We start from the raw sequence: 22765 nt of genomic DNA, 5'->3' as shown, positions 1-22765 counted from the left end.
TACACGGAATACAGAGAGCAATTAGAGCGTTAGAGATGTACACAGGGAATACAGAGAGAGATCAGAGAGTTAGAGAGAGATATACACAGGGAATACAGAGAGAGATCAGAGAGTTAGAGAGAGATATACACACGGAATACAGAGAGAGATCAGAGCGTTAGAGAGAGATATACACAGGGAATACAGAGATAGATCAGAGAGTTAGAGAGAGATATACACAGGGAATACAGAGAGAGATCAGTGAGTTAGAGAGAGATATACACAGGGAATACAGAGAGAGATTAGAGAGTTAGAGAGAGATATACACAGGGAATACAGAGAGATGTCAGAGTGTTAGAGAGATATATAAACAGGGAATAAAGAGAGAGATCAGAGTCAGAGAGAGATATACACAGGGAATACAGAGAGAGGTCAGCATTAGAGAGAGATATACACAGGGAATACAGAGAGAGATCAGAGAGAGGTATACACAGGGAATACAAAGAGAGATCAGAGAGTTAGAGAGAGATATACACAGGGAATACAGAGAGATCAGAGTGTTGGAGAGATATACACAGCAAATACAGAGAGAGATCAGTGAGTTAGAGATATACACAGGGAATGCAGAGAGAGATCAGTGAGTGAGAGATATACGCAAGGAATGCAGAGAGCGATTAGAGCGATAGTAGAGATATACACAGGGAATACAGAGAGAGATAAGGGGCAGGATTCACCACCCCCCGCCGCCCCGACGCTCGCTGCCATATTGTCCGGCGCCATTTTTCGGGCGGGTGCGGGATTCCCACCACGCCGATTGGGGGCCATTGACAGAGTTAGAGAGAGATATACACCGAGAATACAGAGAGAGATCAGAGAGTTAGAGAGAGATATACACAGGGAATACAGAGAGAGATCAGAGAGAGTGATATACACAGGGAATATAGAGAGAGAGATCAGAGCGTTATAGATATACACAGGGAATACAGAGAGATCAGAGCGTTAGAGAGAGATATTCACGGAATACAGAGAGAGATCAGAGAGCTAGTGAGAGATATACACAAGGAATACAGAGCGAGATCAGTGAGGTAGAGAGAGATATGCACAGGGAATACAGAGAGAGGTCAGAGAGTTAGAGATATACACAAGGAATACAGAGAGAGGTCGGAGAGTTAGAGATACATAAGGCGCTCAAAAGTTACAAGTTTGCTAGGAAGGACCTAAAGAGTGAGCTAAGAAGAGCCAGGAGGGGACATGAGAATTCTTTGGCAGGTAGGATCAAGGATAACCCTAAAGCTTTCTATAGATATGTCAGGAATAAAAGAATGACTAGGGTAAGAGTGGGGCCAGTCAAGGACAGTAGTGGGAAGTTGTGCGTGGAGTCCGAGGAAATAGGAGAGGTGCTAAATGAATATTTTTCGTCAGTATTCCCACAGGAAAAAGACAATGTTGTCGAGGAGAATACTGAGATACAGCTATTAGACTAGAAGGGCTTGAGGTTCTTAAGGAGGAAGTGTTAGCAATTCTGGAAAGTGTGAAAATAGATAGGTCCCCTGGGCCGGATGGGATTTATCCTAGGATTCTCTGGGAAGCTAGGGAGGAGATTGCTGAGCCTATGGCTTTAATCTTTATGTCATCATTGTCTACAGGAATAGTGCCAGAAGACTGGAGGATAGCAAATGTTGTCCCCTTGTTCAAGAAGGGGAGTGGAGATAACCCCGGTAACTATAGACCAGTGAGCCTTACTTCTGTTGTGGGCAAAGTCTTGGAAAGGTTGATAAGAGATAGGATGTACAATCATCTGGAAAGGAATAATTTAATTAGAGATAGCCAACACGGTTTGGTGAAGGGTAGGTCATGCCTCACAAACCTTATTGAGTTCTTTGAGAAGGTGACCAAACAGGTGGACGAGGGTAAAGCAGTTGATGTGGTGTATATGGATTTCAGTAAAGCATTTAATTAGGTTCCCCACGGTAGGCTATTGCAGAAAATACAGAGGCATGGGATTCAGGGTGACTTAGCAGTTTGGATCAGAAATTGGCTAGCTGGAAGAAGGCAAAGGGTGGTGGTTGATGGGAAATGTTCAGCCTGGAGTCCAGTTACTCGTGGTGTACCACAAGGATCTGTTTTGGGGCCACTGCTGTTTGTCATTTTTATAAATGACCTGGAGGATGGCGTAGAAGGATGGGTGAGTAAATTTGCCGATGACACTAAAGTCGGTGGAGTTGTGGACAGTGCGGAAGGATGTAACACATTACAGAGGGACATTGATAAGTTGCAGAGCTGAGATGTGGCAAATGGAGTTTAATGCAGAAAATTGTGAGGTAATTCATTTTGGAAGGAATAACAGGAAGGCAGAGAGAGTACTGGGCAAATGGTAACATTCTTGGTAGTGTGGATGAGCAGAGAGATCTTGGTGTCCATGTACATAGATCCCTGAACGTTGCCACCCAGGTTGAGAGGGTTAAGAAGGCATACGGTGTATTAACTTTTATTGGTAGAGGGATTGAGTTTTGGAGCCATGAGGTCATGTTGCAGCTCTACAAAACTCTGGTGCAGCCGCATTTGGAGTATTGCGTGCAGTTCTGGTCACCGCATTATAGGAAGGATGTGGAAGCATTGGAAAGGGTGCAGAGGAGATTTACCAGGATGTTGCCTGGTCTGAAGGATTTCTATTGTTCGGTTACCAGTAGCACTTTGTGATTTACTGGAACTCAGTAGAAATTTAAATTTAAACTTCTCAGGTGCCAATAAGAATTGTTTTATTTGTCTTCTATTGATTACAATTTGAAAGTAATTTAAAGGGCAATTCGTGACAATTTGAAAGCTTTCAAAAGAATCACAGACATTATCTTCTTGCTGAGGCAGACAGCTCGACAATAACTTTTAAAGGTCAAAGTCTGAAAATGAAATATGAAAGAGAGAGAGAGAGAGCTAATCTAAAGCTAAACTCCAACATAACTAAAACACCAAAAACACACAAAAAACACACTCCAAAACTGGTTTTATGCTGGCTTGGCTATTGTAACAATGGAGACTTCATGTATTCTCTTCATGCAATGCTGGACAATGATTTGCAAAATGTCGAGAAAGTTGGAATCAAATATATATTTGATTCAATGTTTTATAAACTGTCCATTAAAATGTTTCCGCCTTATAAGTTATGGAATGTGGTTCACGCTGTAATCACTAATGGCCCAAAAAGAGAACAATGGAGCTTTTAAGTTACTGGACTCTTGTCATCTCGTTGTCATGGAATTCAGCCCTTGTCCTTGAGTTAAAAGTGTTTGTTTTATCAGAGTTCGGTGTTACCTAAAGACTATGTAAAATGAATTTGCAGAATATATGTCTCTTCAATCCTTAATTTAAAACGGGGGCTTAATATTTATGCTTAAATCTTTTACCTATATTCGTTGTATTAGAAATACCTGGCTTCTACAGAAGACCTTATGAGGGAAGGCTGAGGGACTTGAGGTTATTTTCTTTAGAAAGAAGAAGGTTAAGAGGTGACTTAATTGAGGCATACAAGATGATCAGAGGATTAGATAGGGTGGACAGTGAGAGCCTTTTTCCTCGGATGGTGATACAAAGAACAACAAAGAACAAAGAAATGTACAGCACAGGAACAGGCCCTTCGGCCCTCCAAGCCCGTGCCGACCATACTGCCCGACTAAACTACAATCTTCTACACTTCCTGGGTCCGTATCCTTCTATTCCCATCCTATTCATATATTTGTCAAGATGCCCCTTAAATGTCCCTATCGTCCCTGCCTCCACTACCTCCTCCGGTAGTGAGTTCCAGGCACCCACTACCCTCTGCGTAAAAAACTTGCCTCGTACATCTACTCTAAACTTTGCCCCTCTCACCTTAAACCTATGCCCCCTAGTAATTGACCCCTCTACCCTGGGGAAAAGCCTCTGACTATCCACTCTGTCTATGCCCCTCATAATTTTGTATACCTCTATCAGGTCGCCCCTCAACCTCCTTCGTTCCAGTGAGAACAAACCGAGTTTATTCAATCGCTCCTCATAGCTTATGCCCTCCATACCAGGCAACATTCTGGTAAATCTCTTCTGCACCCTCTCTAAAGCCTCCACATCCTTCTGGTAGTGTGGCGACCAGAATTGAACACTATACTCCAAGTGTGGCCTAACTAAGGTTCTATACAGCTGCAACATGACTTGCCAATTCTTATACTCAATGCCCCGGCCAATGAAGGCAAGCATGCCGTATGCCTTCTTGACTACCTTCTCCACCTGTGTAGCCCCTTTCAGTGATCTGTGGACCTGTACTCCTAGATCTCTTTGACTTTCAATACTCTTGAGGGTTCTACCATTCACTGTATATTCCCTACCTGCATTAGCCCTTCCAAAATGCATTACCTCACATTTGTCCAGGTTAAACTCCATCTGCCATCTCTCCGCCCAAGTCTCCAGACAATCTAAATCCTGCTGTATCCTCAGACAGTCCTCATCGCTATCCGCAATTCCACCAGCCTTTGTGTCGTCTGCAAACTTACTAATCAGACCAGTTACATTTTCCTCCAAATCATTTATATATACTACAAAGAGCAAAGGTCCCAGCACTGATCCCTGTGGAACACCACTGGTCACAGCCCTCCAATTAGAAAAGCATCCCTCCATTGCTACCCTCTGCCTTCTATGGCCTAGCCAGTTCTGTATCCACATTGCCAGTTCACCCCTGATCCCGTGTGACTTCACCTTTTGTACTAGTCTACCATGAGGGACCTTGTCAAAGGCCTTACTGAAGTCCATATAGACAACATCTACTGCCCTACCTGATGTCGAGCACGAGGGGACAAAGCTTTAAATTGAGGGGTAATAGATATAGGACAGATGTCAGAGGTAGGTTCTTTACTCAGAGAGTAGTAAGGGCGTGGAATGCCCTGCCTGTAACAGTAGTGGACTCGCCAACATTAAGGGTATTTAAATGGTCATTGGATAAACATGGATGATAAGGGAATTGTGTAGATGGGCTTTAGAGTGGTTTCACAGGTCGGCGCAACGTCGAGGGCCGAAGGGCCTGTACTGCGCTGTAATGTTCTGTGTTCTATGTTCTATATGAGAGAGATCACAGAGTTAGCAAGAGATATACACAGGGAATACAGAGAGAGGTCAGAGTGTTAGAGGGAGATATACACAGGGAATACAGACAGAGATCAGAGAGAGAGAGATATACACAGGTAATTCAGAGAGATCAGAGCGTTAGAGATATACACAGGCAATACAGAGAGAGATCAGAGAGTTAGAGAGAGATATACACAGGGAATACAGAGAGAGATCAGAGAGTTAGAGAGAGATATACACAGGGAATACAGAGAGTCCAGAATGACACCCATCATTCTTTGTAAGCATGTCGCTTCATGGAAGGATATACCGGTGTGCTGACTGACTCTCGCTCTCTCTGTTTCTAGGAAACCCTGTTTGCCATGTTGGTGGAGACCACAGAACGGGCAATGGCACATTGTGCATCTGAAGAAGTGTTGATTGTCGGAGGGGTCGGATGTATGTATATCGGGGGGGGACTTCAGATGAGGGTGTGGGGTGGGGCCAGAGCGTGCGGTTGAAAGTAGTACTGAGCATGAGGCAGGCCGGTATTTCTGAGCGTGGGGGTTGGGGATATTTGTAAGGATGTGTGGGAGAGTTTGTAGGTGTAGGTGGAAAGTTCTTGGGTTGATAGTGGGGGTAAGTTCTGAATTTTAAAGGCAGGGCTGAAGTGTGAGAGGTGGGTGGTGTGTCAGGGATGCAGTGGAGGGTGAGGGTCTGAGGAGAATTGTCCATATTTGTAGATGAGGCAGAGCATCTGATACTGATGGCTGGAGATGGGAGGAGAGTTGGAGGGACAGAGTGTGTGCGGAGTTTTGTCGTGTCGGGGATCGGTCACAGGTCAGAGGGTTCATTCAGGTGAGAGGTTGCTCTGCAATAACGTTAGTGGTGTGGCTTGGGGTCAAAGGGAATTATTGGAGAGACATCAAGGGTGAAGGTGATTTCTTGGATTTGCGACAGAGGACATGGTGAGTTCAGGGGTGACAGGATGTCAATGTTCAAATTTCTCTATTTACCATTGCATCTTCAGGATTTAGATTTCCGAGATCAATGGCAACTGGACAACATTAGAATGTGAGTGTGGGAGAGTGAAGACCATTTCCAAACCCTGTAGAGATTGATGGGTTCGTGCAGTGTGAGTGTGGGAGAGTGAAGACCATTTCCAAACCCTGTAGAGATTGATGGGTTTGGCAGTGTGAGTGTGGGAGAGTGAAGACCATTTCCAAACCCTGTAGAGATTGATGGGGTTGTTGCAGTGTGAGTGTGGGATAGTGTGGACCATTCCAAACCCCGTAGAGATTGATGGGGTTGTTGCAGTGTGAGTGTGGGAGAGTGAAGACCATTTCCAAACCCTGTAGAGATTGATGGGTTTGGCAGTGTGAGTGTGGGAGAGTGAAGACCATTTCCAAAACCCTGTAGAGATTGATGGGTTAGTGCAGTGTGAGTGTGCGAGAGTGTTGACCATTTCCAAACCCTGTAGAGATTGATGGGGTTATTGCAGTGTGAGTGTGTGAGAGTGTGGACCATTTCCAAACTCTGTAGAGATTGATGGGGTTGTTGCAGTGTGAGTGTAGGAGAGGGTGGACCGTTTCCCAAACTCTGTAGAGATTGATGGGTTAGAGCTGTGTGAGTGCGCGAGAGTGTGGACCATTTCCAAACTCTGTAGAGATTGATGGGTTAGTGCAGTGTGAGTGTGGGAGAGTGAGGACCATTCCAAACCCTGTAGAGATTGATGGGGTTGTTGCAGTGTGAGTGCGCGAAAGTGTGGACCATTTCCAAACTCTGTAGAGATTGATGGGGTTATTGCAGTGTGAGTGTGGGAGAGTGTGGACCATTCCAAACCCTGTAGAGATTGATGGGGTTGTTGCAGTGTAAGTGCGCGAGAGTGTGGACCATTTCCAAACTCTGTACAGATTGATGGGTTAGTGCAGTGTGAGTGTGCGAGAGTGTGGACCATTTCCCAAACCCTTTAGAGATTGATGGGGTTGTTGCAGTGTGAGTGCGCGAGAGTGTGGACCATTTCCAAACCCTGTAGAGATTGATGGGTTTGTGCAGTGTGAGTGTGGGAGAGTCTGGAGCATTCCAAACCCTGTAGAGATTGATGGGTTAGTGCAGTGTGAGTGCGCGAGAGTGTGGACCATTCCAAACCCTGTAGAGATTGATGGGTTAGTGCAGTGTGAGTGTGGGAGAGTGCGGACCATTCCAAACCCTAACCCTTTAGAGATTGATGGGGTTGTTGCAGTGTGAGTGCGCGAGAGTGTGGACCATTTCCAAACTCTGTAGAGATTGATGGGTTAGTGCAGTGTGAGTGTGCGAGAGTGTGGACCATTTCCAAACCCTGTAGAGATTGATGGGTTATTGCAGTGTGAGTGTGGGAGAGTCTGGAGCATTCCAAACCCTGTAGAGATTGATGGGGTTGTTGCAGTGTGAGTGCGCGAGAGTGTGGACCATTTCCAAACTCTGTACAGATTGATGGGTTAGTGCAGTGTGAGTGTGCGAGAGTGTGGACCATTTCCCAAACCCTTTAGAGATTGATGGGGTTGTTGCAGTGTGAGTGCGCGAGAGTGTGGACCATTTCCAAACCCTGTAGAGATTGATGGGTTAGTGCAGTGTGAGTGTGGGAGAGTGCGGACCATTCCAAACCCTAACCCTTTAGAGATTGATGGGGTTGTTGCAGTGTGAGTGCGCGAGAGTGTGGACCATTTCCAAACTCTGTAGAGATTGATGGGTTAGTGCAGTGTGAGTGTGCGAGAGTGTGGACCATTTCCAAACCCTGTAGAGATTGATGGGTTAGTGCAGTGTGAGTGTGGGAGAGTCTGGAGCATTCCAAACCCTGTAGAGATTGATGGGTTAGTGCAGTGTGAGTGCGCGAGAGTGTGGACCATTCCAAACCCTGTAGTGATTGATGGGTTGGCAGTGTGAGTGTGGGAGAGTGTGGACCATTCCAAACCTTAACCCTGTAGAGATTGATGGGTTAGTGCAGTGTGAGTGTGCGAGAGTGTGGACATTCCAAACCCTGTAGTGATTGATGGGGTTGTTGCAGTGTGAGTGTGGGAGAGTGTGGACCATTCCAAACCCTGTGCAGATTGATGGGGTTATTGCAGTGTGAGTGTAGGAGAGGGTGGACCATTTCCAAACCCTGTAGAGATTGATGGGGTTGTTGCAGTGTGAGTGTGCGAGAGTGTTGACCATTTCCAAACCCTGTGCAGATTGATGGGGTTATTGCAGTGTGAGTGTAGGAGAGGGTGGACCATTTCCCAAACTCTGTAGCGATTGATGGGTTAGAGCAGTGTGAGTGCGCGACATTGTGAACCATTTCCAAACTCTGTAGAGATTGACGGGGTTATTGCAGTGTGAGTGTGCGAGATTGTGGACCATTCCAAACCCTGTAGTGATTGATGGGGTTGTTGCAGTGTGAGTGTGCGAGAGTGTGGACCATTTCCAAATACTGTAGAGATTGATGGATTAGTGCAGTGTGAGTGTGGGAGAGTTTGGACCATTCCAAACCCTGTAGAGATTGATGGGTTAGTGCAGTTTGAGTGTGCGAGAGTGTGGACATTCCAAACCCTGTAGTGATTGATGGGGTTGTTGCAGTGTGAGTGTGCGAGAGTGTGGACCATTTCCAAACTCTGTAGAGATTGATGGGGTTGTTGCAGTGTGAGTGTGCGAGAGTGTGGACCATTCTAAACCCTGCAGAGGTTGATGGGTTTGGCAGTGTGAGTGTGCGAGAGTGTGGACGATTTCCAAATACTGCAGGGATTGATGGGGTTGTTGCAGTGTGAGTGCGCGAGAGTGTGGACCATTTCCAAACTCTGTAGAGGTTGATGGGGTTGTTGCAGTGTGAGTGTGGGAGAGTGTGGACCTTTCTAAACCCTGCAGAGATTGATGGGCTAGTGCAGTGTGAGTGTGGGAGAGTGTGGACCATTCGAAACTCTGTAGAGATTGATGGGTTAGTGCAGTGTGAGTGCGTGAGAGTGTGGAACATTTCCCAACCTCTGTAGAGATTGATGGGTTAGAGCAGTGTGAGTGCGTGAGAGTGTGGACCATTCCAAACCCTGCAGAGATTGATGGGTTTGGCAGTGTGAGTGTGCGAGTGTGGACCATTTCCAAATCCTGCAGAGATTGATCGGTTAGTGCATAGTATCATAGTATCATAGAATTTACAGTGCAGAAGGAGGCCATTCGGCCCATCGAGTCTGCACCGACTCTTGGAAAGAGCACCCTACCTTGGGTCCACACCTCCACCCTATCCCCACAACCCAGTAACCCCACCCTACACTAAGGGCAATTTTGGACACTATGGGCAATTTAGCATGGCCAATCCACCTAACCCGCACATCTTTGGACTGTGGGAGGAAACCGGAGCACCCGGAGGAAACCCACGCACACACGGGGAGGATGTGCAGACTCCGCACAGACAGTGACCCAAGCCGGAATCGAACCTGGGACCCTGGAGCTGTGAAGCATTTGTGCTATCCACAATGCTACCGTGCTGCCCGTGTGAGTGTGGGAGAGTGTGGACCATTCCAAACTCTGTAGAGATTGATGGGGTTGTTGCAGTGTGAGTGCGCGAGAGTGTGGACCATTTCCCAAACCCTGTAGCGATTGATGGGTTGGCAGTGTGAGTGTGGGAGAGTGTGGACCATTCCAAACCTTAACCCTGTAGAGATTGATGGGTTAGTGCAGTGTGAGTGTGCGAGAGTGTGGACCGATCCAAACTCTGTAGAGATTGATGGGTTAGTGCAGTGTGAGTGTGGGAGAGTGTGGACCATTCCAAACCCCGTAGAGATTGATGGGGTTGTTGCAGTGTGAGTGTGGGAGAGTGAAGACCATTTCCAAACCCTGTAGAGATTGATGGGTTAGTGCAGTGTGAGTGTGGGAGAGTGAAGACCATTTCCAAACCCTGTAGAGATTGATGGGGTTGTTGCAGTGTGAGTGTGGGATAGTGTGGACCATTCCAAACCCCGTAGAGATTGATGGGGTTGTTGCAGTGTGAGTGTAGGAGAGGGTGGACCGTTTCCCAAACTCTGTAGAGATTGATGGGTTAGTGCAGTGTGAGTGTGCGAGAGTGTGGACCGATCCAAACTCTGTAGAGATTGATGGGGTTGTTGCAGTGTGAGTGCGCGAGAGTGTGGACCATTTCCAAACTCTGTACAGATTGATGGGTTAGTGCAGTGTGAGTGTGCGAGAGTGTGGACCATTTCCCAAACCCTTTAGAGATTGATGGGGTTGTTGCAGTGTGAGTGCGCGAGAGTGTGGACCATTTCCAAACCCTGTAGAGATTGATGGGTTTGTGCAGTGTGAGTGTGGGAGAGTCTGGAGCATTCCAAACCCTGTAGAGATTGATGGGTTAGTGCAGTGTGAGTGTGGGAGAGTGCGGACCATTCCAAACCCTAACCCTTTAGAGATTGATGGGGTTGTTGCAGTGTGAGTGCGCGAGAGTGTGGACCATTTCCAAACTCTGTAGAGATTGATGGGTTAGTGCAGTGTGAGTGTGCGAGAGTGTGGACCATTTCCAAACCCTGTAGAGATTGATGGGTTAGTGCAGTGTGAGTGTGGGAGAGTCTGGAGCATTCCAAACCCTGTAGAGATTGATGGGTTGGCAGTGTGAGTGTGGGAGAGTGTGGACCATTCCAAACCTTAACCCTGTAGAGATTGATGGGTTAGTGCAGTGTGAGTGTGCGAGAGTGTGGACCATTCCAAACCTTAACCCTGTAGAGATTGATGGGTTAGTGCAGTGTGAGTGTGCGAGAGTGTGGACCGATCCAAACTCTGTAGAGATTGATGGGTTAGTGCAGTGTGAGTGTGGGAGAGTGTGGACCATTCCAAACCCTGTAGAGATTGATGGGGTTGTTGCAGTGTGAGTGCGCGAGAGTGTGGACCATTTCCAAACCCTGTGCAGATTGATGGGGTTATTGCAGTGTGAGTGTAGGAGAGGGTGGACCATTTCCCAAACTCTGTAGCGATTGATGGGTTAGAGCAGTGTGAGTGCGCGACATTGTGAACCATTTCCAAACTCTGTAGAGATTGACGGGGTTATTGCAGTGTGAGTGTGCGAGATTGTGGACCATTCCAAACCCTGTAGTGATTGATGGGGTTGTTGCAGTGTGAGTGTGCGAGAGTGTGGACCATTTCCAAATACTGTAGAGATTGATGGATTAGTGCAGTGTGAGTGTGGAAGAGTTTGGACCATTCCAAACCCTGTAGAGATTGATGGGTTAGTGCAGTGTGAGTGTGCGAGAGTGTGGACATTCCAAACCCTGTAGTGATTGATGGGGTTGTTGCAGTGTGAGTGCGCGAAAGTGTGGACCATTTCCAAATACTGCAGGGATTGATGGGGTTGTTGCAGTGTGAGTGTGCGAGAGTGTGGACATTCCAAACTCTGTAGAGATTGATGGGGTTGTTGCAGTGTGAGTGTGTGAGAGTGTGGACATTCCAAACTCTGTAGAGATTGATGGGGTTGTTGCAGTGTGAGTGTGCGAGAGTGTGGACCATTCCAAACCTTAACCCTGTAGAGATTGATGGGTTAGTGCAGTGTGAGTGTGCGAGAGTGTGGACCATTCCAAACCTTAACCCTGTAGAGATTGATGGGTTAGTGCAGTGTGAGTGTGCGAGAGTGTGGACCGATCCAAACTCTGTAGAGATTGATGGGTTAGTGCAGTGTGAGTGTGGGAGAGTGTGGACCATTCCAAACCCTGTAGAGATTGATGGGGTTGTTGCAGTGTGAGTGCGCGAGAGTGTGGACCATTTCCAAACCCTGTGCAGATTGATGGGGTTATTGCAGTGTGAGTGTAGGAGAGGGTGGACCATTTCCCAAACTCTGTAGCGATTGATGGGTTAGAGCAGTGTGAGTGCGCGACATTGTGAACCATTTCCAAACTCTGTAGAGATTGACGGGGTTATTGCAGTGTGAGTGTGCGAGATTGTGGACCATTCCAAACCCTGTAGTGATTGATGGGGTTGTTGCAGTGTGAGTGTGCGAGAGTGTGGACCATTTCCAAATACTGTAGAGATTGATGGATTAGTGCAGTGTGAGTGTGGAAGAGTTTGGACCATTCCAAACCCTGTAGAGATTGATGGGTTAGTGCAGTGTGAGTGTGCGAGAGTGTGGACATTCCAAACCCTGTAGTGATTGATGGGGTTGTTGCAGTGTGAGTGCGCGAAAGTGTGGACCATTTCCAAATACTGCAGGGATTGATGGGGTTGTTGCAGTGTGAGTGTGCGAGAGTGTGGACATTCCAAACTCTGTAGAGATTGATGGGGTTGTTGCAGTGTGAGTGTGTGAGAGTGTGGACATTCCAAACTCTGTAGAGATTGATGGGGTTGTTGCAGTGTGAGTGTGCGAGAGTGTGGACCATTTCCAAACTCTGTAGAGATTGATGGGGTTGTTGCAGTGTGAGTGTGGGAGAGTGTGGACCATTTCCAAACTCTGTAGAGATTGATGGGGTTGTTGCAGTGTGAGTGTGCGAGAGTGTGGACCATTCTAAACCCTGCAGAGGTTGATGGGTTTGGCAGTGTGAGTGTGCGAGAGTGTGGACGATTTCCAAATACTGCAGGGATTGATGGGGTTGTTGCAGTGTGAGTGCGCGAGAGTGTGGACCATTTCCAAACTCTGTAGAGGTTGATGGGGTTGTTGCAGTGTGAGTGTGGGAGAGTGTGGACCTTTCTAAACCCTGCAGAGATTGATGGGCTAGTGCAGTGTGAGTGTGGGAGAGTGTGGACCATTCGAAACTCTGTAGAGATTGATGGGTTAGTGCAGTGTGAGTGCGTGAGAGTGTGGAACATTTCCCAACCTCTGTAGAGATTGATGGGTTAGAGCAGTGTGAGTGCGTGAGAGTGTGGACCATTCCAAACCCTGCAGAGATTGATGGGTTTGGCAGTGTGAGTGTGCGAGTGTGGACCATTTCCAAATCCTGCAGAGATTGATCGGTTAGTGCATAGTATCATAGTATCATAGAATTTACAGTGCAGAAGGAGGCCATTCGGCCCATCGAGTCTGCACCGACTCTTGGAAAGAGCACCCTACCTAAGGTCCACACCTCCACCCTATCCCCACAACCCAGTAACCCCACCCTACACTAAGGGCAATTTTGGACACTATGGGCAATTTAGCATGGCCAATCCACCTAACCCGCACATCTTTGGACTGTGGGAGGAAACCGGAGCACCCGGAGGAAACCCACGCACACACGGGGAGGATGTGCAGACTCCGCACAGACAGTGACCCAAGCCGGAATCGAACCTGGGACCCTGGAGCTGTGAAGCATTTGTGCTATCCACAATGCTACCGTGCTGCCCGTGTGAGTGTGGGAGAGTGTGGACCATTCCAAACTCTGTAGAGATTGATGGGGTTGTTGCAGTGTGAGTGCGCGAGAGTGTGGACCATTTCCCAAACCCTGTAGCGATTGATGGGTTGGCAGTGTGAGTGTGGGAGAGTGTGGACCATTCCAAACCTTAACCCTGTAGAGATTGATGGGTTAGTGCAGTGTGAGTGTGCGAGAGTGTGGACCGATCCAAACTCTGTAGAGATTGATGGGTTAGTGCAGTGTGAGTGTGGGAGAGTGTGGACCATTCCAAACCCCGTAGAGATTGATGGGGTTGTTGCAGTGTGAGTGTGGGAGAGTGAAGACCATTTCCAAACCCTGTAGAGATTGATGGGTTAGTGCAGTGTGAGTGTGGGAGAGTGAAGACCATTTCCAAACCCTGTAGAGATTGATGGGGTTGTTGCAGTGTGAGTGTGGGATAGTGTGGACCATTCCAAACCCCGTAGAGATTGATGGGGTTGTTGCAGTGTGAGTGTAGGAGAGGGTGGACCGTTTCCCAAACTCTGTAGAGATTGATGGGTTAGAGCAGTGTGAGTGCGCGAGAGTGTGGACCATTTCCAAACTCTGTAGAGATTGATGGGTTAATGCAGTGTGAGTGTGCGAGAGGGTGGACCATTTCCCAAACCCTGTAGAGATTGATGGGTTAGTGCAGTGTGAGTGTGCGAGAGTGTTGACCATTTCCAAACCCTGTAGAGATTGATGGGGTTATTGCAGTGTGAGTGTGTGAGAGTGTGGACCATTTCCAAACTCTGTAGAGATTGATGGGGTTGTTGCAGTGTGAGTGTAGGAGAGGGTGGACCGTTTCCCAAACTCTGTAGAGATTGATGGGTTAGAGCAGTGTGAGTGCGCGAGAGTGTGGACCATTTCCAAACTCTGTAGAGATTGATGGGTTAGTGCAGTGTGAGTGTGGGAGAGTGAGGACCATTCCAAACCCTGTAGAGATTGATGGGGTTGTTGCAGTGTGAGTGCGCGAAAGTGTGGACCATTTCCAAACTCTGTAGAGATTGATGGGGTTATTGCAGTGTGAGTGTGGGAGAGTGTGGACCATTCCAAACCCTGTAGAGATTGATGGGGTTGTTGCAGTGTGAGTGCGCGAGAGTGTGGACCATTTCCAAACTCTGTACAGATTGATGGGTTAGTGCAGTGTGAGTGTGCGAGAGTGTGGACCATTTCCCAAACCCTTTAGAGATTGATGGGGTTGTTGCAGTGTGAGTGCGCGAGAGTGTGGACCATTTCCAAACCCTGTAGAGATTGATGGGTTAGTGCAGTGTGAGTGTGGGAGAGTCTGGAGCATTCCAAACCCTGTAGAGATTGATGGGTTAGTGCAGTGTGAGTGTGGGAGAGTGCGGACCATTCCAAACCCTAACCCTTTAGAGATTGATGGGGTTGTTGCAGTGTGAGTGCGCGAGAGTGTGGACCATTTCCAAACTCTGTAGAGATTGATGGGTTAGTGCAGTGTGAGTGTGCGAGAGTGTGGACCATTTCCAAACCCTGTAGAGATTGATGGGTTATTGCAGTGTGAGTGTGGGAGAGTCTGGAGCATTCCAAACCCTGTAGAGATTGATGGGGTTGTTGCAGTGTGAGTGCGCGAGAGTGTGGACCATTTCCAAACTCTGTACAGATTGATGGGTTAGTGCAGTGTGAGTGTGCGAGAGTGTGGACCATTTCCCAAACCCTTTAGAGATTGATGGGGTTGTTGCAGTGTGAGTGCGCGAGAGTGTGGACCATTTCCAAACCCTGTAGAGATTGATGGGTTAGTGCAGTGTGAGTGTGGGAGAGTGCGGACCATTCCAAACCCTAACCCTTTAGAGATTGATGGGGTTGTTGCAGTGTGAGTGCGCGAGAGTGTGGACCATTTCCAAACTCTGTAGAGATTGATGGGTTAGTGCAGTGTGAGTGTGCGAGAGTGTGGACCATTTCCAAACCCTGTAGAGATTGATGGGTTAGTGCAGTGTGAGTGTGGGAGAGTCTGGAGCATTCCAAACCCTGTAGAGATTGATGGGTTAGTGCAGTGTGAGTGCGCGAGAGTGTGGACCATTCCAAACCCTGTAGTGATTGATGGGTTGGCAGTGTGAGTGTGGGAGAGTGTGGACCATTCCAAACCTTAACCCTGTAGAGATTGATGGGTTAGTGCAGTGTGAGTGTGCGAGAGTGTGGACATTCCAAACCCTGTAGTGATTGATGGGGTTGTTGCAGTGTGAGTGTGGGAGAGTGTGGACCATTCCAAACCCTGTGCAGATTGATGGGGTTATTGCAGTGTGAGTGTAGGAGAGGGTGGACCATTTCCAAACCCTGTAGAGATTGATGGGGTTGTTGCAGTGTGAGTGTGCGAGAGTGTTGACCATTTCCAAACCCTGTGCAGATTGATGGGGTTATTGCAGTGTGAGTGTAGGAGAGGGTGGACCATTTCCCAAACTCTGTAGCGATTGATGGGTTAGAGCAGTGTGAGTGCGCGACATTGTGAACCATTTCCAAACTCTGTAGAGATTGACGGGGTTATTGCAGTGTGAGTGTGCGAGATTGTGGACCATTCCAAACCCTGTAGTGATTGATGGGGTTGTTGCAGTGTGAGTGTGCGAGAGTGTGGACCATTTCCAAATACTGTAGAGATTGATGGATTAGTGCAGTGTGAGTGTGGGAGAGTTTGGACCATTCCAAACCCTGTAGAGATTGATGGGTTAGTGCAGTGTGAGTGTGCGAGAGTGTGGACATTCCAAACCCTGTAGTGATTGATGGGGTTGTTGCAGTGTGAGTGTGCGAGAGTGTGGACCATTTCCAAACTCTGTAGAGATTGATGGGGTTGTTGCAGTGTGAGTGTGCGAGAGTGTGGACCATTCTAAACCCTGCAGAGGTTGATGGGTTTGGCAGTGTGAGTGTGCGAGAGTGTGGACGATTTCCAAATACTGCAGGGATTGATGGGGTTGTTGCAGTGTGAGTGCGCGAGAGTGTGGACCATTTCCAAACTCTGTAGAGGTTGATGGGGTTGTTGCAGTGTGAGTGTGGGAGAGTGTGGACCATTCGAAACTCTGTAGAGATTGATGGGTTAGTGCAGTGTGAGTGCGTGAGAGTGTGGAACATTTCCCAACCTCTGTAGAGATTGATGGGTTAGAGCAGTGTGAGTGCGTGAGAGTGTGGACCATTCCAAACCCTGCAGAGATTGATGGGTTTGGCAGTGTGAGTGTGCGAGTGTGGACCATTTCCAAATCCTGCAGAGATTGATCGGTTAGTGCATAGTATCATAGTATCATAGAATTTACAGTGCAGAAGGAGGCCATTCGGCCCATCGAGTCTGCACCGACTCTTGGAAAGAGCACCCTACCTAAGGTCCACACCTCCACCCTATCCCCACAACCCAGTAACCCCACCCTACACTAAGGGCAATTTTGGACACTATGGGCAATTTAGCATGGCCAATCCACCTAACCCGCACATCTTTGGACTGTGGGAGGAAACCGGAGCACCCGGAGGAAACCCACGCACACACGGGGAGGATGTGCAGACTCCGCACAGACAGTGACCCAAGCCGGAATCGAACCTGGGACCCTGGAGCTGTGAAGCATTTGTGCTATCCACAATGCTACCGTGCTGCCCGTGTGAGTGTGGGAGAGTGTGGACCATTCCAAACTCTGTAGAGATTGATGGGGTTGTTGCAGTGTGAGTGCGCGAGAGTGTGGACCATTTCCCAAACCCTGTAGCGATTGATGGGTTGGCAGTGTGAGTGTGGGAGAGTGTGGACCATTCCAAACCTTAACCCTGTAGAGATTGATGGGTTAGTGCAGTGTGAGTGTGCGAGAGTGTGGACCGATCCAAACTCTGTAGAGATTGATGGGTTAGTGCAGTGTGAGTGTGGGAGAGTGTGGACCATTCCAAACCCCGTAGAGATTGATGGGGTTGTTGCAGTGTGAGTGTGGGAGAGTGAAGACCATTTCCAAACCCTGTAGAGATTGATGGGTTAGTGCAGTGTGAGTGTGGGAGAGTGAAGACCATTTCCAAACCCTGTAGAGATTGATGGGGTTGTTGCAGTGTGAGTGTGGGATAGTGTGGACCATTCCAAACCCCGTAGAGATTGATGGGGTTGTTGCAGTGTGAGTGTAGGAGAGGGTGGACCGTTTCCCAAACTCTGTAGAGATTGATGGGTTAGTGCAGTGTGAGTGTGCGAGAGTGTGGACCATTTCCCAAACCCTTTAGAGATTGATGGGGTTGTTGCAGTGTGAGTGCGCGAGAGTGTGGACCATTTCCAAACCCTGTAGAGATTGATGGGTTTGTGCAGTGTGAGTGTGGGAGAGTCTGGAGCATTCCAAACCCTGTAGAGATTGATGGGTTAGTGCAGTGTGAGTGTGGGAGAGTGCGGACCATTCCAAACCCTAACCCTTTAGAGATTGATGGGGTTGTTGCAGTGTGAGTGCGCGAGAGTGTGGACCATTTCCAAACTTTGTAGAGATTGATGGGTTAGTGCAGTGTGAGTGTGCGAGAGTGTGGACCATTTCCAAACCCTGTAGAGATTGATGGGTTAGTGCAGTGTGAGTGTGGGAGAGTCTGGAGCATTCCAAACCCTGTAGAGATTGATGGGGTTGTTGCAGTGTGAGTGCGCGAGAGTGTGGACCATTTCCAAACTCTGTACAGATTGATGGGTTAGTGCAGTGTGAGTGTGCGAGAGTGTGGACCATTTCCCAAACCCTTTAGAGATTGATGGGGTTGTTGCAGTGTGAGTGCGCGAGAGTGTGGACCATTTCCAAACCCTGTAGAGATTGATGGGTTAGTGCAGTGTGAGTGTGGGAGAGTGCGGACCATTCCAAACCCTAACCCTTTAGAGATTGATGGGGTTGTTGCAGTGTGAGTGCGCGAGAGTGTGGACCATTTCCAAACTCTGTAGAGATTGATGGGTTAGTGCAGTGTGAGTGTGCGAGAGTGTGGACCATTTCCAAACCCTGTAGAGATTGATGGGTTAGTGCAGTGTGAGTGTGGGAGAGTCTGGAGCATTCCAAACCCTGTAGAGATTGATGGGTTGGCAGTGTGAGTGTGGGAGAGTGTGGACCATTCCAAACCTTAACCCTGTAGAGATTGATGGGTTAGTGCAGTGTGAGTGTGCGAGAGTGTGGACCATTCCAAACCTTAACCCTGTAGAGATTGATGGGTTAGTGCAGTGTGAGTGTGCGAGAGTGTGGACCGATCCAAACTCTGTAGAGATTGATGGGTTAGTGCAGTGTGAGTGTGGGAGAGTGTGGACCATTCCAAACCCTGTAGAGATTGATGGGGTTGTTGCAGTGTGAGTGCGCGAGAGTGTGGACCATTTCCAAACCCTGTGCAGATTGATGGGGTTATTGCAGTGTGAGTGTAGGAGAGGGTGGACCATTTCCCAAACTCTGTAGCGATTGATGGGTTAGAGCAGTGTGAGTGCGCGACATTGTGAACCATTTCCAAACTCTGTAGAGATTGACGGGGTTATTGCAGTGTGAGTGTGCGAGATTGTGGACCATTCCAAACCCTGTAGTGATTGATGGGGTTGTTGCAGTGTGAGTGTGCGAGAGTGAGGACCATTTCCAAATACTGTAGAGATTGATGGATTAGTGCAGTGTGAGTGTGGAAGAGTTTGGACCATTCCAAACCCTGTAGAGATTGATGGGTTAGTGCAGTGTGAGTGTGCGAGAGTGTGGACATTCCAAACCCTGTAGTGATTGATGGGGTTGTTGCAGTGTGAGTGCGCGAGAGTGTGGACATTCCAAACTCTGTAGAGATTGATGGGGTTGTTGCAGTGTGAGTGTGCGAGAGTGTGGACCATTCCAAACCTTAACCCTGTAGAGATTGATGGGTTAGTGCAGTGTGAGTGTGCGAGAGTGTGGACCATTCCAAACCTTAACCCTGTAGAGATTGATGGGTTAGTGCAGTGTGAGTGTGCGAGAGTGTGGACCGATCCAAACTCTGTAGAGATTGATGGGTTAGTGCAGTGTGAGTGTGGGAGAGTGTGGACCATTCCAAACCCTGTAGAGATTGATGGGGTTGTTGCAGTGTGAGTGCGCGAGAGTGTGGACCATTTCCAAACCCTGTGCAGATTGATGGGGTTATTGCAGTGTGAGTGTAGGAGAGGGTGGACCATTTCCCAAACTCTGTAGCGATTGATGGGTTAGAGCAGTGTGAGTGCGCGACATTGTGAACCATTTCCAAACTCTGTAGAGATTGACGGGGTTATTGCAGTGTGAGTGTGCGAGATTGTGGACCATTCCAAACCCTGTAGTGATTGATGGGGTTGTTGCAGTGTGAGTGTGCGAGAGTGTGGACCATTTCCAAATACTGTAGAGATTGATGGATTAGTGCAGTGTGAGTGTGGAAGAGTTTGGACCATTCCAAACCCTGTAGAGATTGATGGGTTAGTGCAGTGTGAGTGTGCGAGAGTGTGGACATTCCAAACCCTGTAGTGATTGATGGGGTTGTTGCAGTGTGAGTGCGCGAAAGTGTGGACCATTTCCAAATACTGCAGGGATTGATGGGGTTGTTGCAGTGTGAGTGTGCGAGAGTGTGGACATTCCAAACTCTGTAGAGATTGATGGGGTTGTTGCAGTGTGAGTGTGTGAGAGTGTGGACATTCCAAACTCTGTAGAGATTGATGGGGTTGTTGCAGTGTGAGTGTGCGAGAGTGTGGACCATTTCCAAACTCTGTAGAGGTTGATGGGGTTGTTGCAGTGTGAGTGTGGGAGAGTGTGGACCTTTCTAAACCCTGCAGAGATTTATGGGCTAGTGCAGTGTGAGTGTGGGAGAGTGTGGACCATTCGAAACTCTGTAGAGATTGATGGGTTAGTGCAGTGTGAGTGCGTGAGAGTGTGGAACATTTCCCAACCTCTGTAGAGATTGATGGGTTAGAGCAGTGTGAGTGCGTGAGAGTGTGGACCATTCCAAACCCTGCAGAGATTGATGGGTTTGGCAGTGTGAGTGTGCGAGTGTGGACCATTTCCAAATCCTGCAGAGATTGATCGGTTAGTGCATAGTATCATAGTATCATAGAATTTACAGTGCAGAAGGAGGCCATTCGGCCCATCGAGTCTGCACCGACTCTTGGAAAGAGCACCCTACCTAAGGTCCACACCTCCACCCTATCCCCACAACCCAGTAACCCCACCCTACACTAAGGGCAATTTTGGACACTATGGGCAATTTAGCATGGCCAATCCACCTAACCCGCACATCTTTGGACTGTGGGAGGAAACCGGAGCACCCGGAGGAAACCCACGCACACACGGGGAGGATGTGCAGACTCCGCACAGACAGTGACCCAAGCCGGAATCGAACCTGGGACCCTGGAGCTGTGAAGCATTTGTGCTATCCACAATGCTACCGTGCTGCCCGTGTGAGTGTGGGAGAGTGTGGACCATTCCAAACTCTGTAGAGATTGATGGGGTTGTTGCAGTGTGAGTGCGCGAGAGTGTGGACCATTTCCCAAACCCTGTAGCGATTGATGGGTTGGCAGTGTGAGTGTGGGAGAGTGTGGACCATTCCAAACCTTAACCCTGTAGAGATTGATGGGTTAGTGCAGTGTGAGTGTGCGAGAGTGTGGACCGATCCAAACTCTGTAGAGATTGATGGGTTAGTGCAGTGTGAGTGTGGGAGAGTGTGGACCATTCCAAACCCCGTAGAGATTGATGGGGTTGTTGCAGTGTGAGTGTGGGAGAGTGAAGACCATTTCCAAACCCTGTAGAGATTGATGGGTTAGTGCAGTGTGAGTGTGGGAGAGTGAAGACCATTTCCAAACCCTGTAGAGATTGATGGGGTTGTTGCAGTGTGAGTGTGGGATAGTGTGGACCATTCCAAACCCCGTAGAGATTGATGGGGTTGTTGCAGTGTGAGTGTAGGAGAGGGTGGACCGTTTCCCAAACTCTGTAGAGATTGATGGGTTAGAGCAGTGTGAGTGCGCGAGAGTGTGGACCATTTCCAAACTCTGTAGAGATTGATGGGTTAATGCAGTGTGAGTGTGCGAGAGGGTGGACCATTTCCCAAACCCTGTAGAGATTGATGGGTTAGTGCAGTGTGAGTGTGCGAGAGTGTTGACCATTTCCAAACCCTGTAGAGATTGATGGGGTTATTGCAGTGTGAGTGTGTGAGAGTGTGGACCATTTCCAAACTCTGTAGAGATTGATGGGGTTGTTGCAGTGTGAGTGTAGGAGAGGGTGGACCGTTTCCCAAACTCTGTAGAGATTGATGGGTTAGAGCAGTGTGAGTGCGCGAGAGTGTGGACCATTTCCAAACTCTGTAGAGATTGATGGGTTAGTGCAGTGTGAGTGTGGGAGAGTGAGGACCATTCCAAACCCTGTAGAGATTGATGGGGTTGTTGCAGTGTGAGTGCGCGAAAGTGTGGACCATTTCCAAACTCTGTAGAGATTGATGGGGTTATTGCAGTGTGAGTGTGGGAGAGTGTGGACCATTCCAAACCCTGTAGAGATTGATGGGGTTGTTGCAGTGTGAGTGCGCGAGAGTGTGGACCATTTCCAAACTCTGTACAGATTGATGGGTTAGTGCAGTGTGAGTGTGCGAGAGTGTGGACCATTTCCCAAACCCTTTAGAGATTGATGGGGTTGTTGCAGTGTGAGTGCGCGAGAGTGTGGACCATTTCCAAACCCTGTAGAGATTGATGGGTTAGTGCAGTGTGAGTGTGGGAGAGTCTGGACCATTCCAAACCCTGTAGAGATTGATGGGGTTGTTGCAGTGTGAGTGCGCGAGAGTGTGGACCATTTCCAAACTCTGTACAGATTGATGGGTTAGTGCAGTGTGAGTGTGCGAGAGTGTGGACCATTTCCCAAACCCTTTAGAGATTGATGGGGTTGTTGCAGTGTGAGTGCGCGAGAGTGTGGACCATTTCCAAACCCTGTAGAGATTGATGGGTTTGTGCAGTGTGAGTGTGGGAGAGTCTGGAGCATTCCAAACCCTGTAGAGATTGATGGGTTAGTGCAGTGTGAGTGCGCGAGAGTGCGGACCATTTCCCAAACCCTGTAGAGATTGATGGGTTAGTGCAGTGTGAGTGTGGGAGAGTGCGGACCATTCCAAACCCTAACCCTTTAGAGATTGATGGGGTTGTTGCAGTGTGAGTGCGCGAGAGTGTGGACCATTTCCAAACTCTGTAGAGATTGATGGGTTAGTGCAGTGTGAGTGTGCGAGAGTGTGGACCATTTCCAAACCCTGTAGAGATTGATGGGTTAGTGCAGTGTGAGTGTGGGAGAGTCTGGAGCATTCCAAACCCTGTAGAGATTGATGGGGTTGTTGCAGTGTGAGTGCGCGAGAGTGTGGACCATTTCCAAACTCTGTAGAGATTGATGGGTTAGTGCAGTGTGAGTGTGCGAGAGTGTGGACCATTTCCCAAACCCTTTAGAGATTGATGGGGTTGTTGCAGTGTGAGTGCGCGAGAGTGTGGACCA

At 48.4% G+C, this 22765-nt stretch overlaps 1 protein-coding gene across 1 annotated transcript in view; it reads left to right on the top strand.

The window, feature by feature from the left end:
* osgep (O-sialoglycoprotein endopeptidase) overlaps positions 1–22765 on the top strand; it is a 120280-nt gene that overhangs the window by 75440 nt on the left and 22075 nt on the right. Inside the window, exon 9 of the mRNA XM_072488005.1 lies at positions 5412–5502. Coding sequence (XP_072344106.1) covers positions 5412–5502 — 91 coding nt within the window. The remainder of the gene's footprint in view (positions 1–5411; positions 5503–22765) is intronic.

Source organism: Scyliorhinus torazame, chromosome 22 (assembly GCF_047496885.1).
Source record: "Scyliorhinus torazame isolate Kashiwa2021f chromosome 22, sScyTor2.1, whole genome shotgun sequence".
NCBI lineage: Eukaryota > Metazoa > Chordata > Chondrichthyes > Carcharhiniformes > Scyliorhinidae > Scyliorhinus > Scyliorhinus torazame.
Note: the sequence above shows the minus strand (reverse complement) of the source record. Positions and strands in the feature narration are given on the sequence as shown.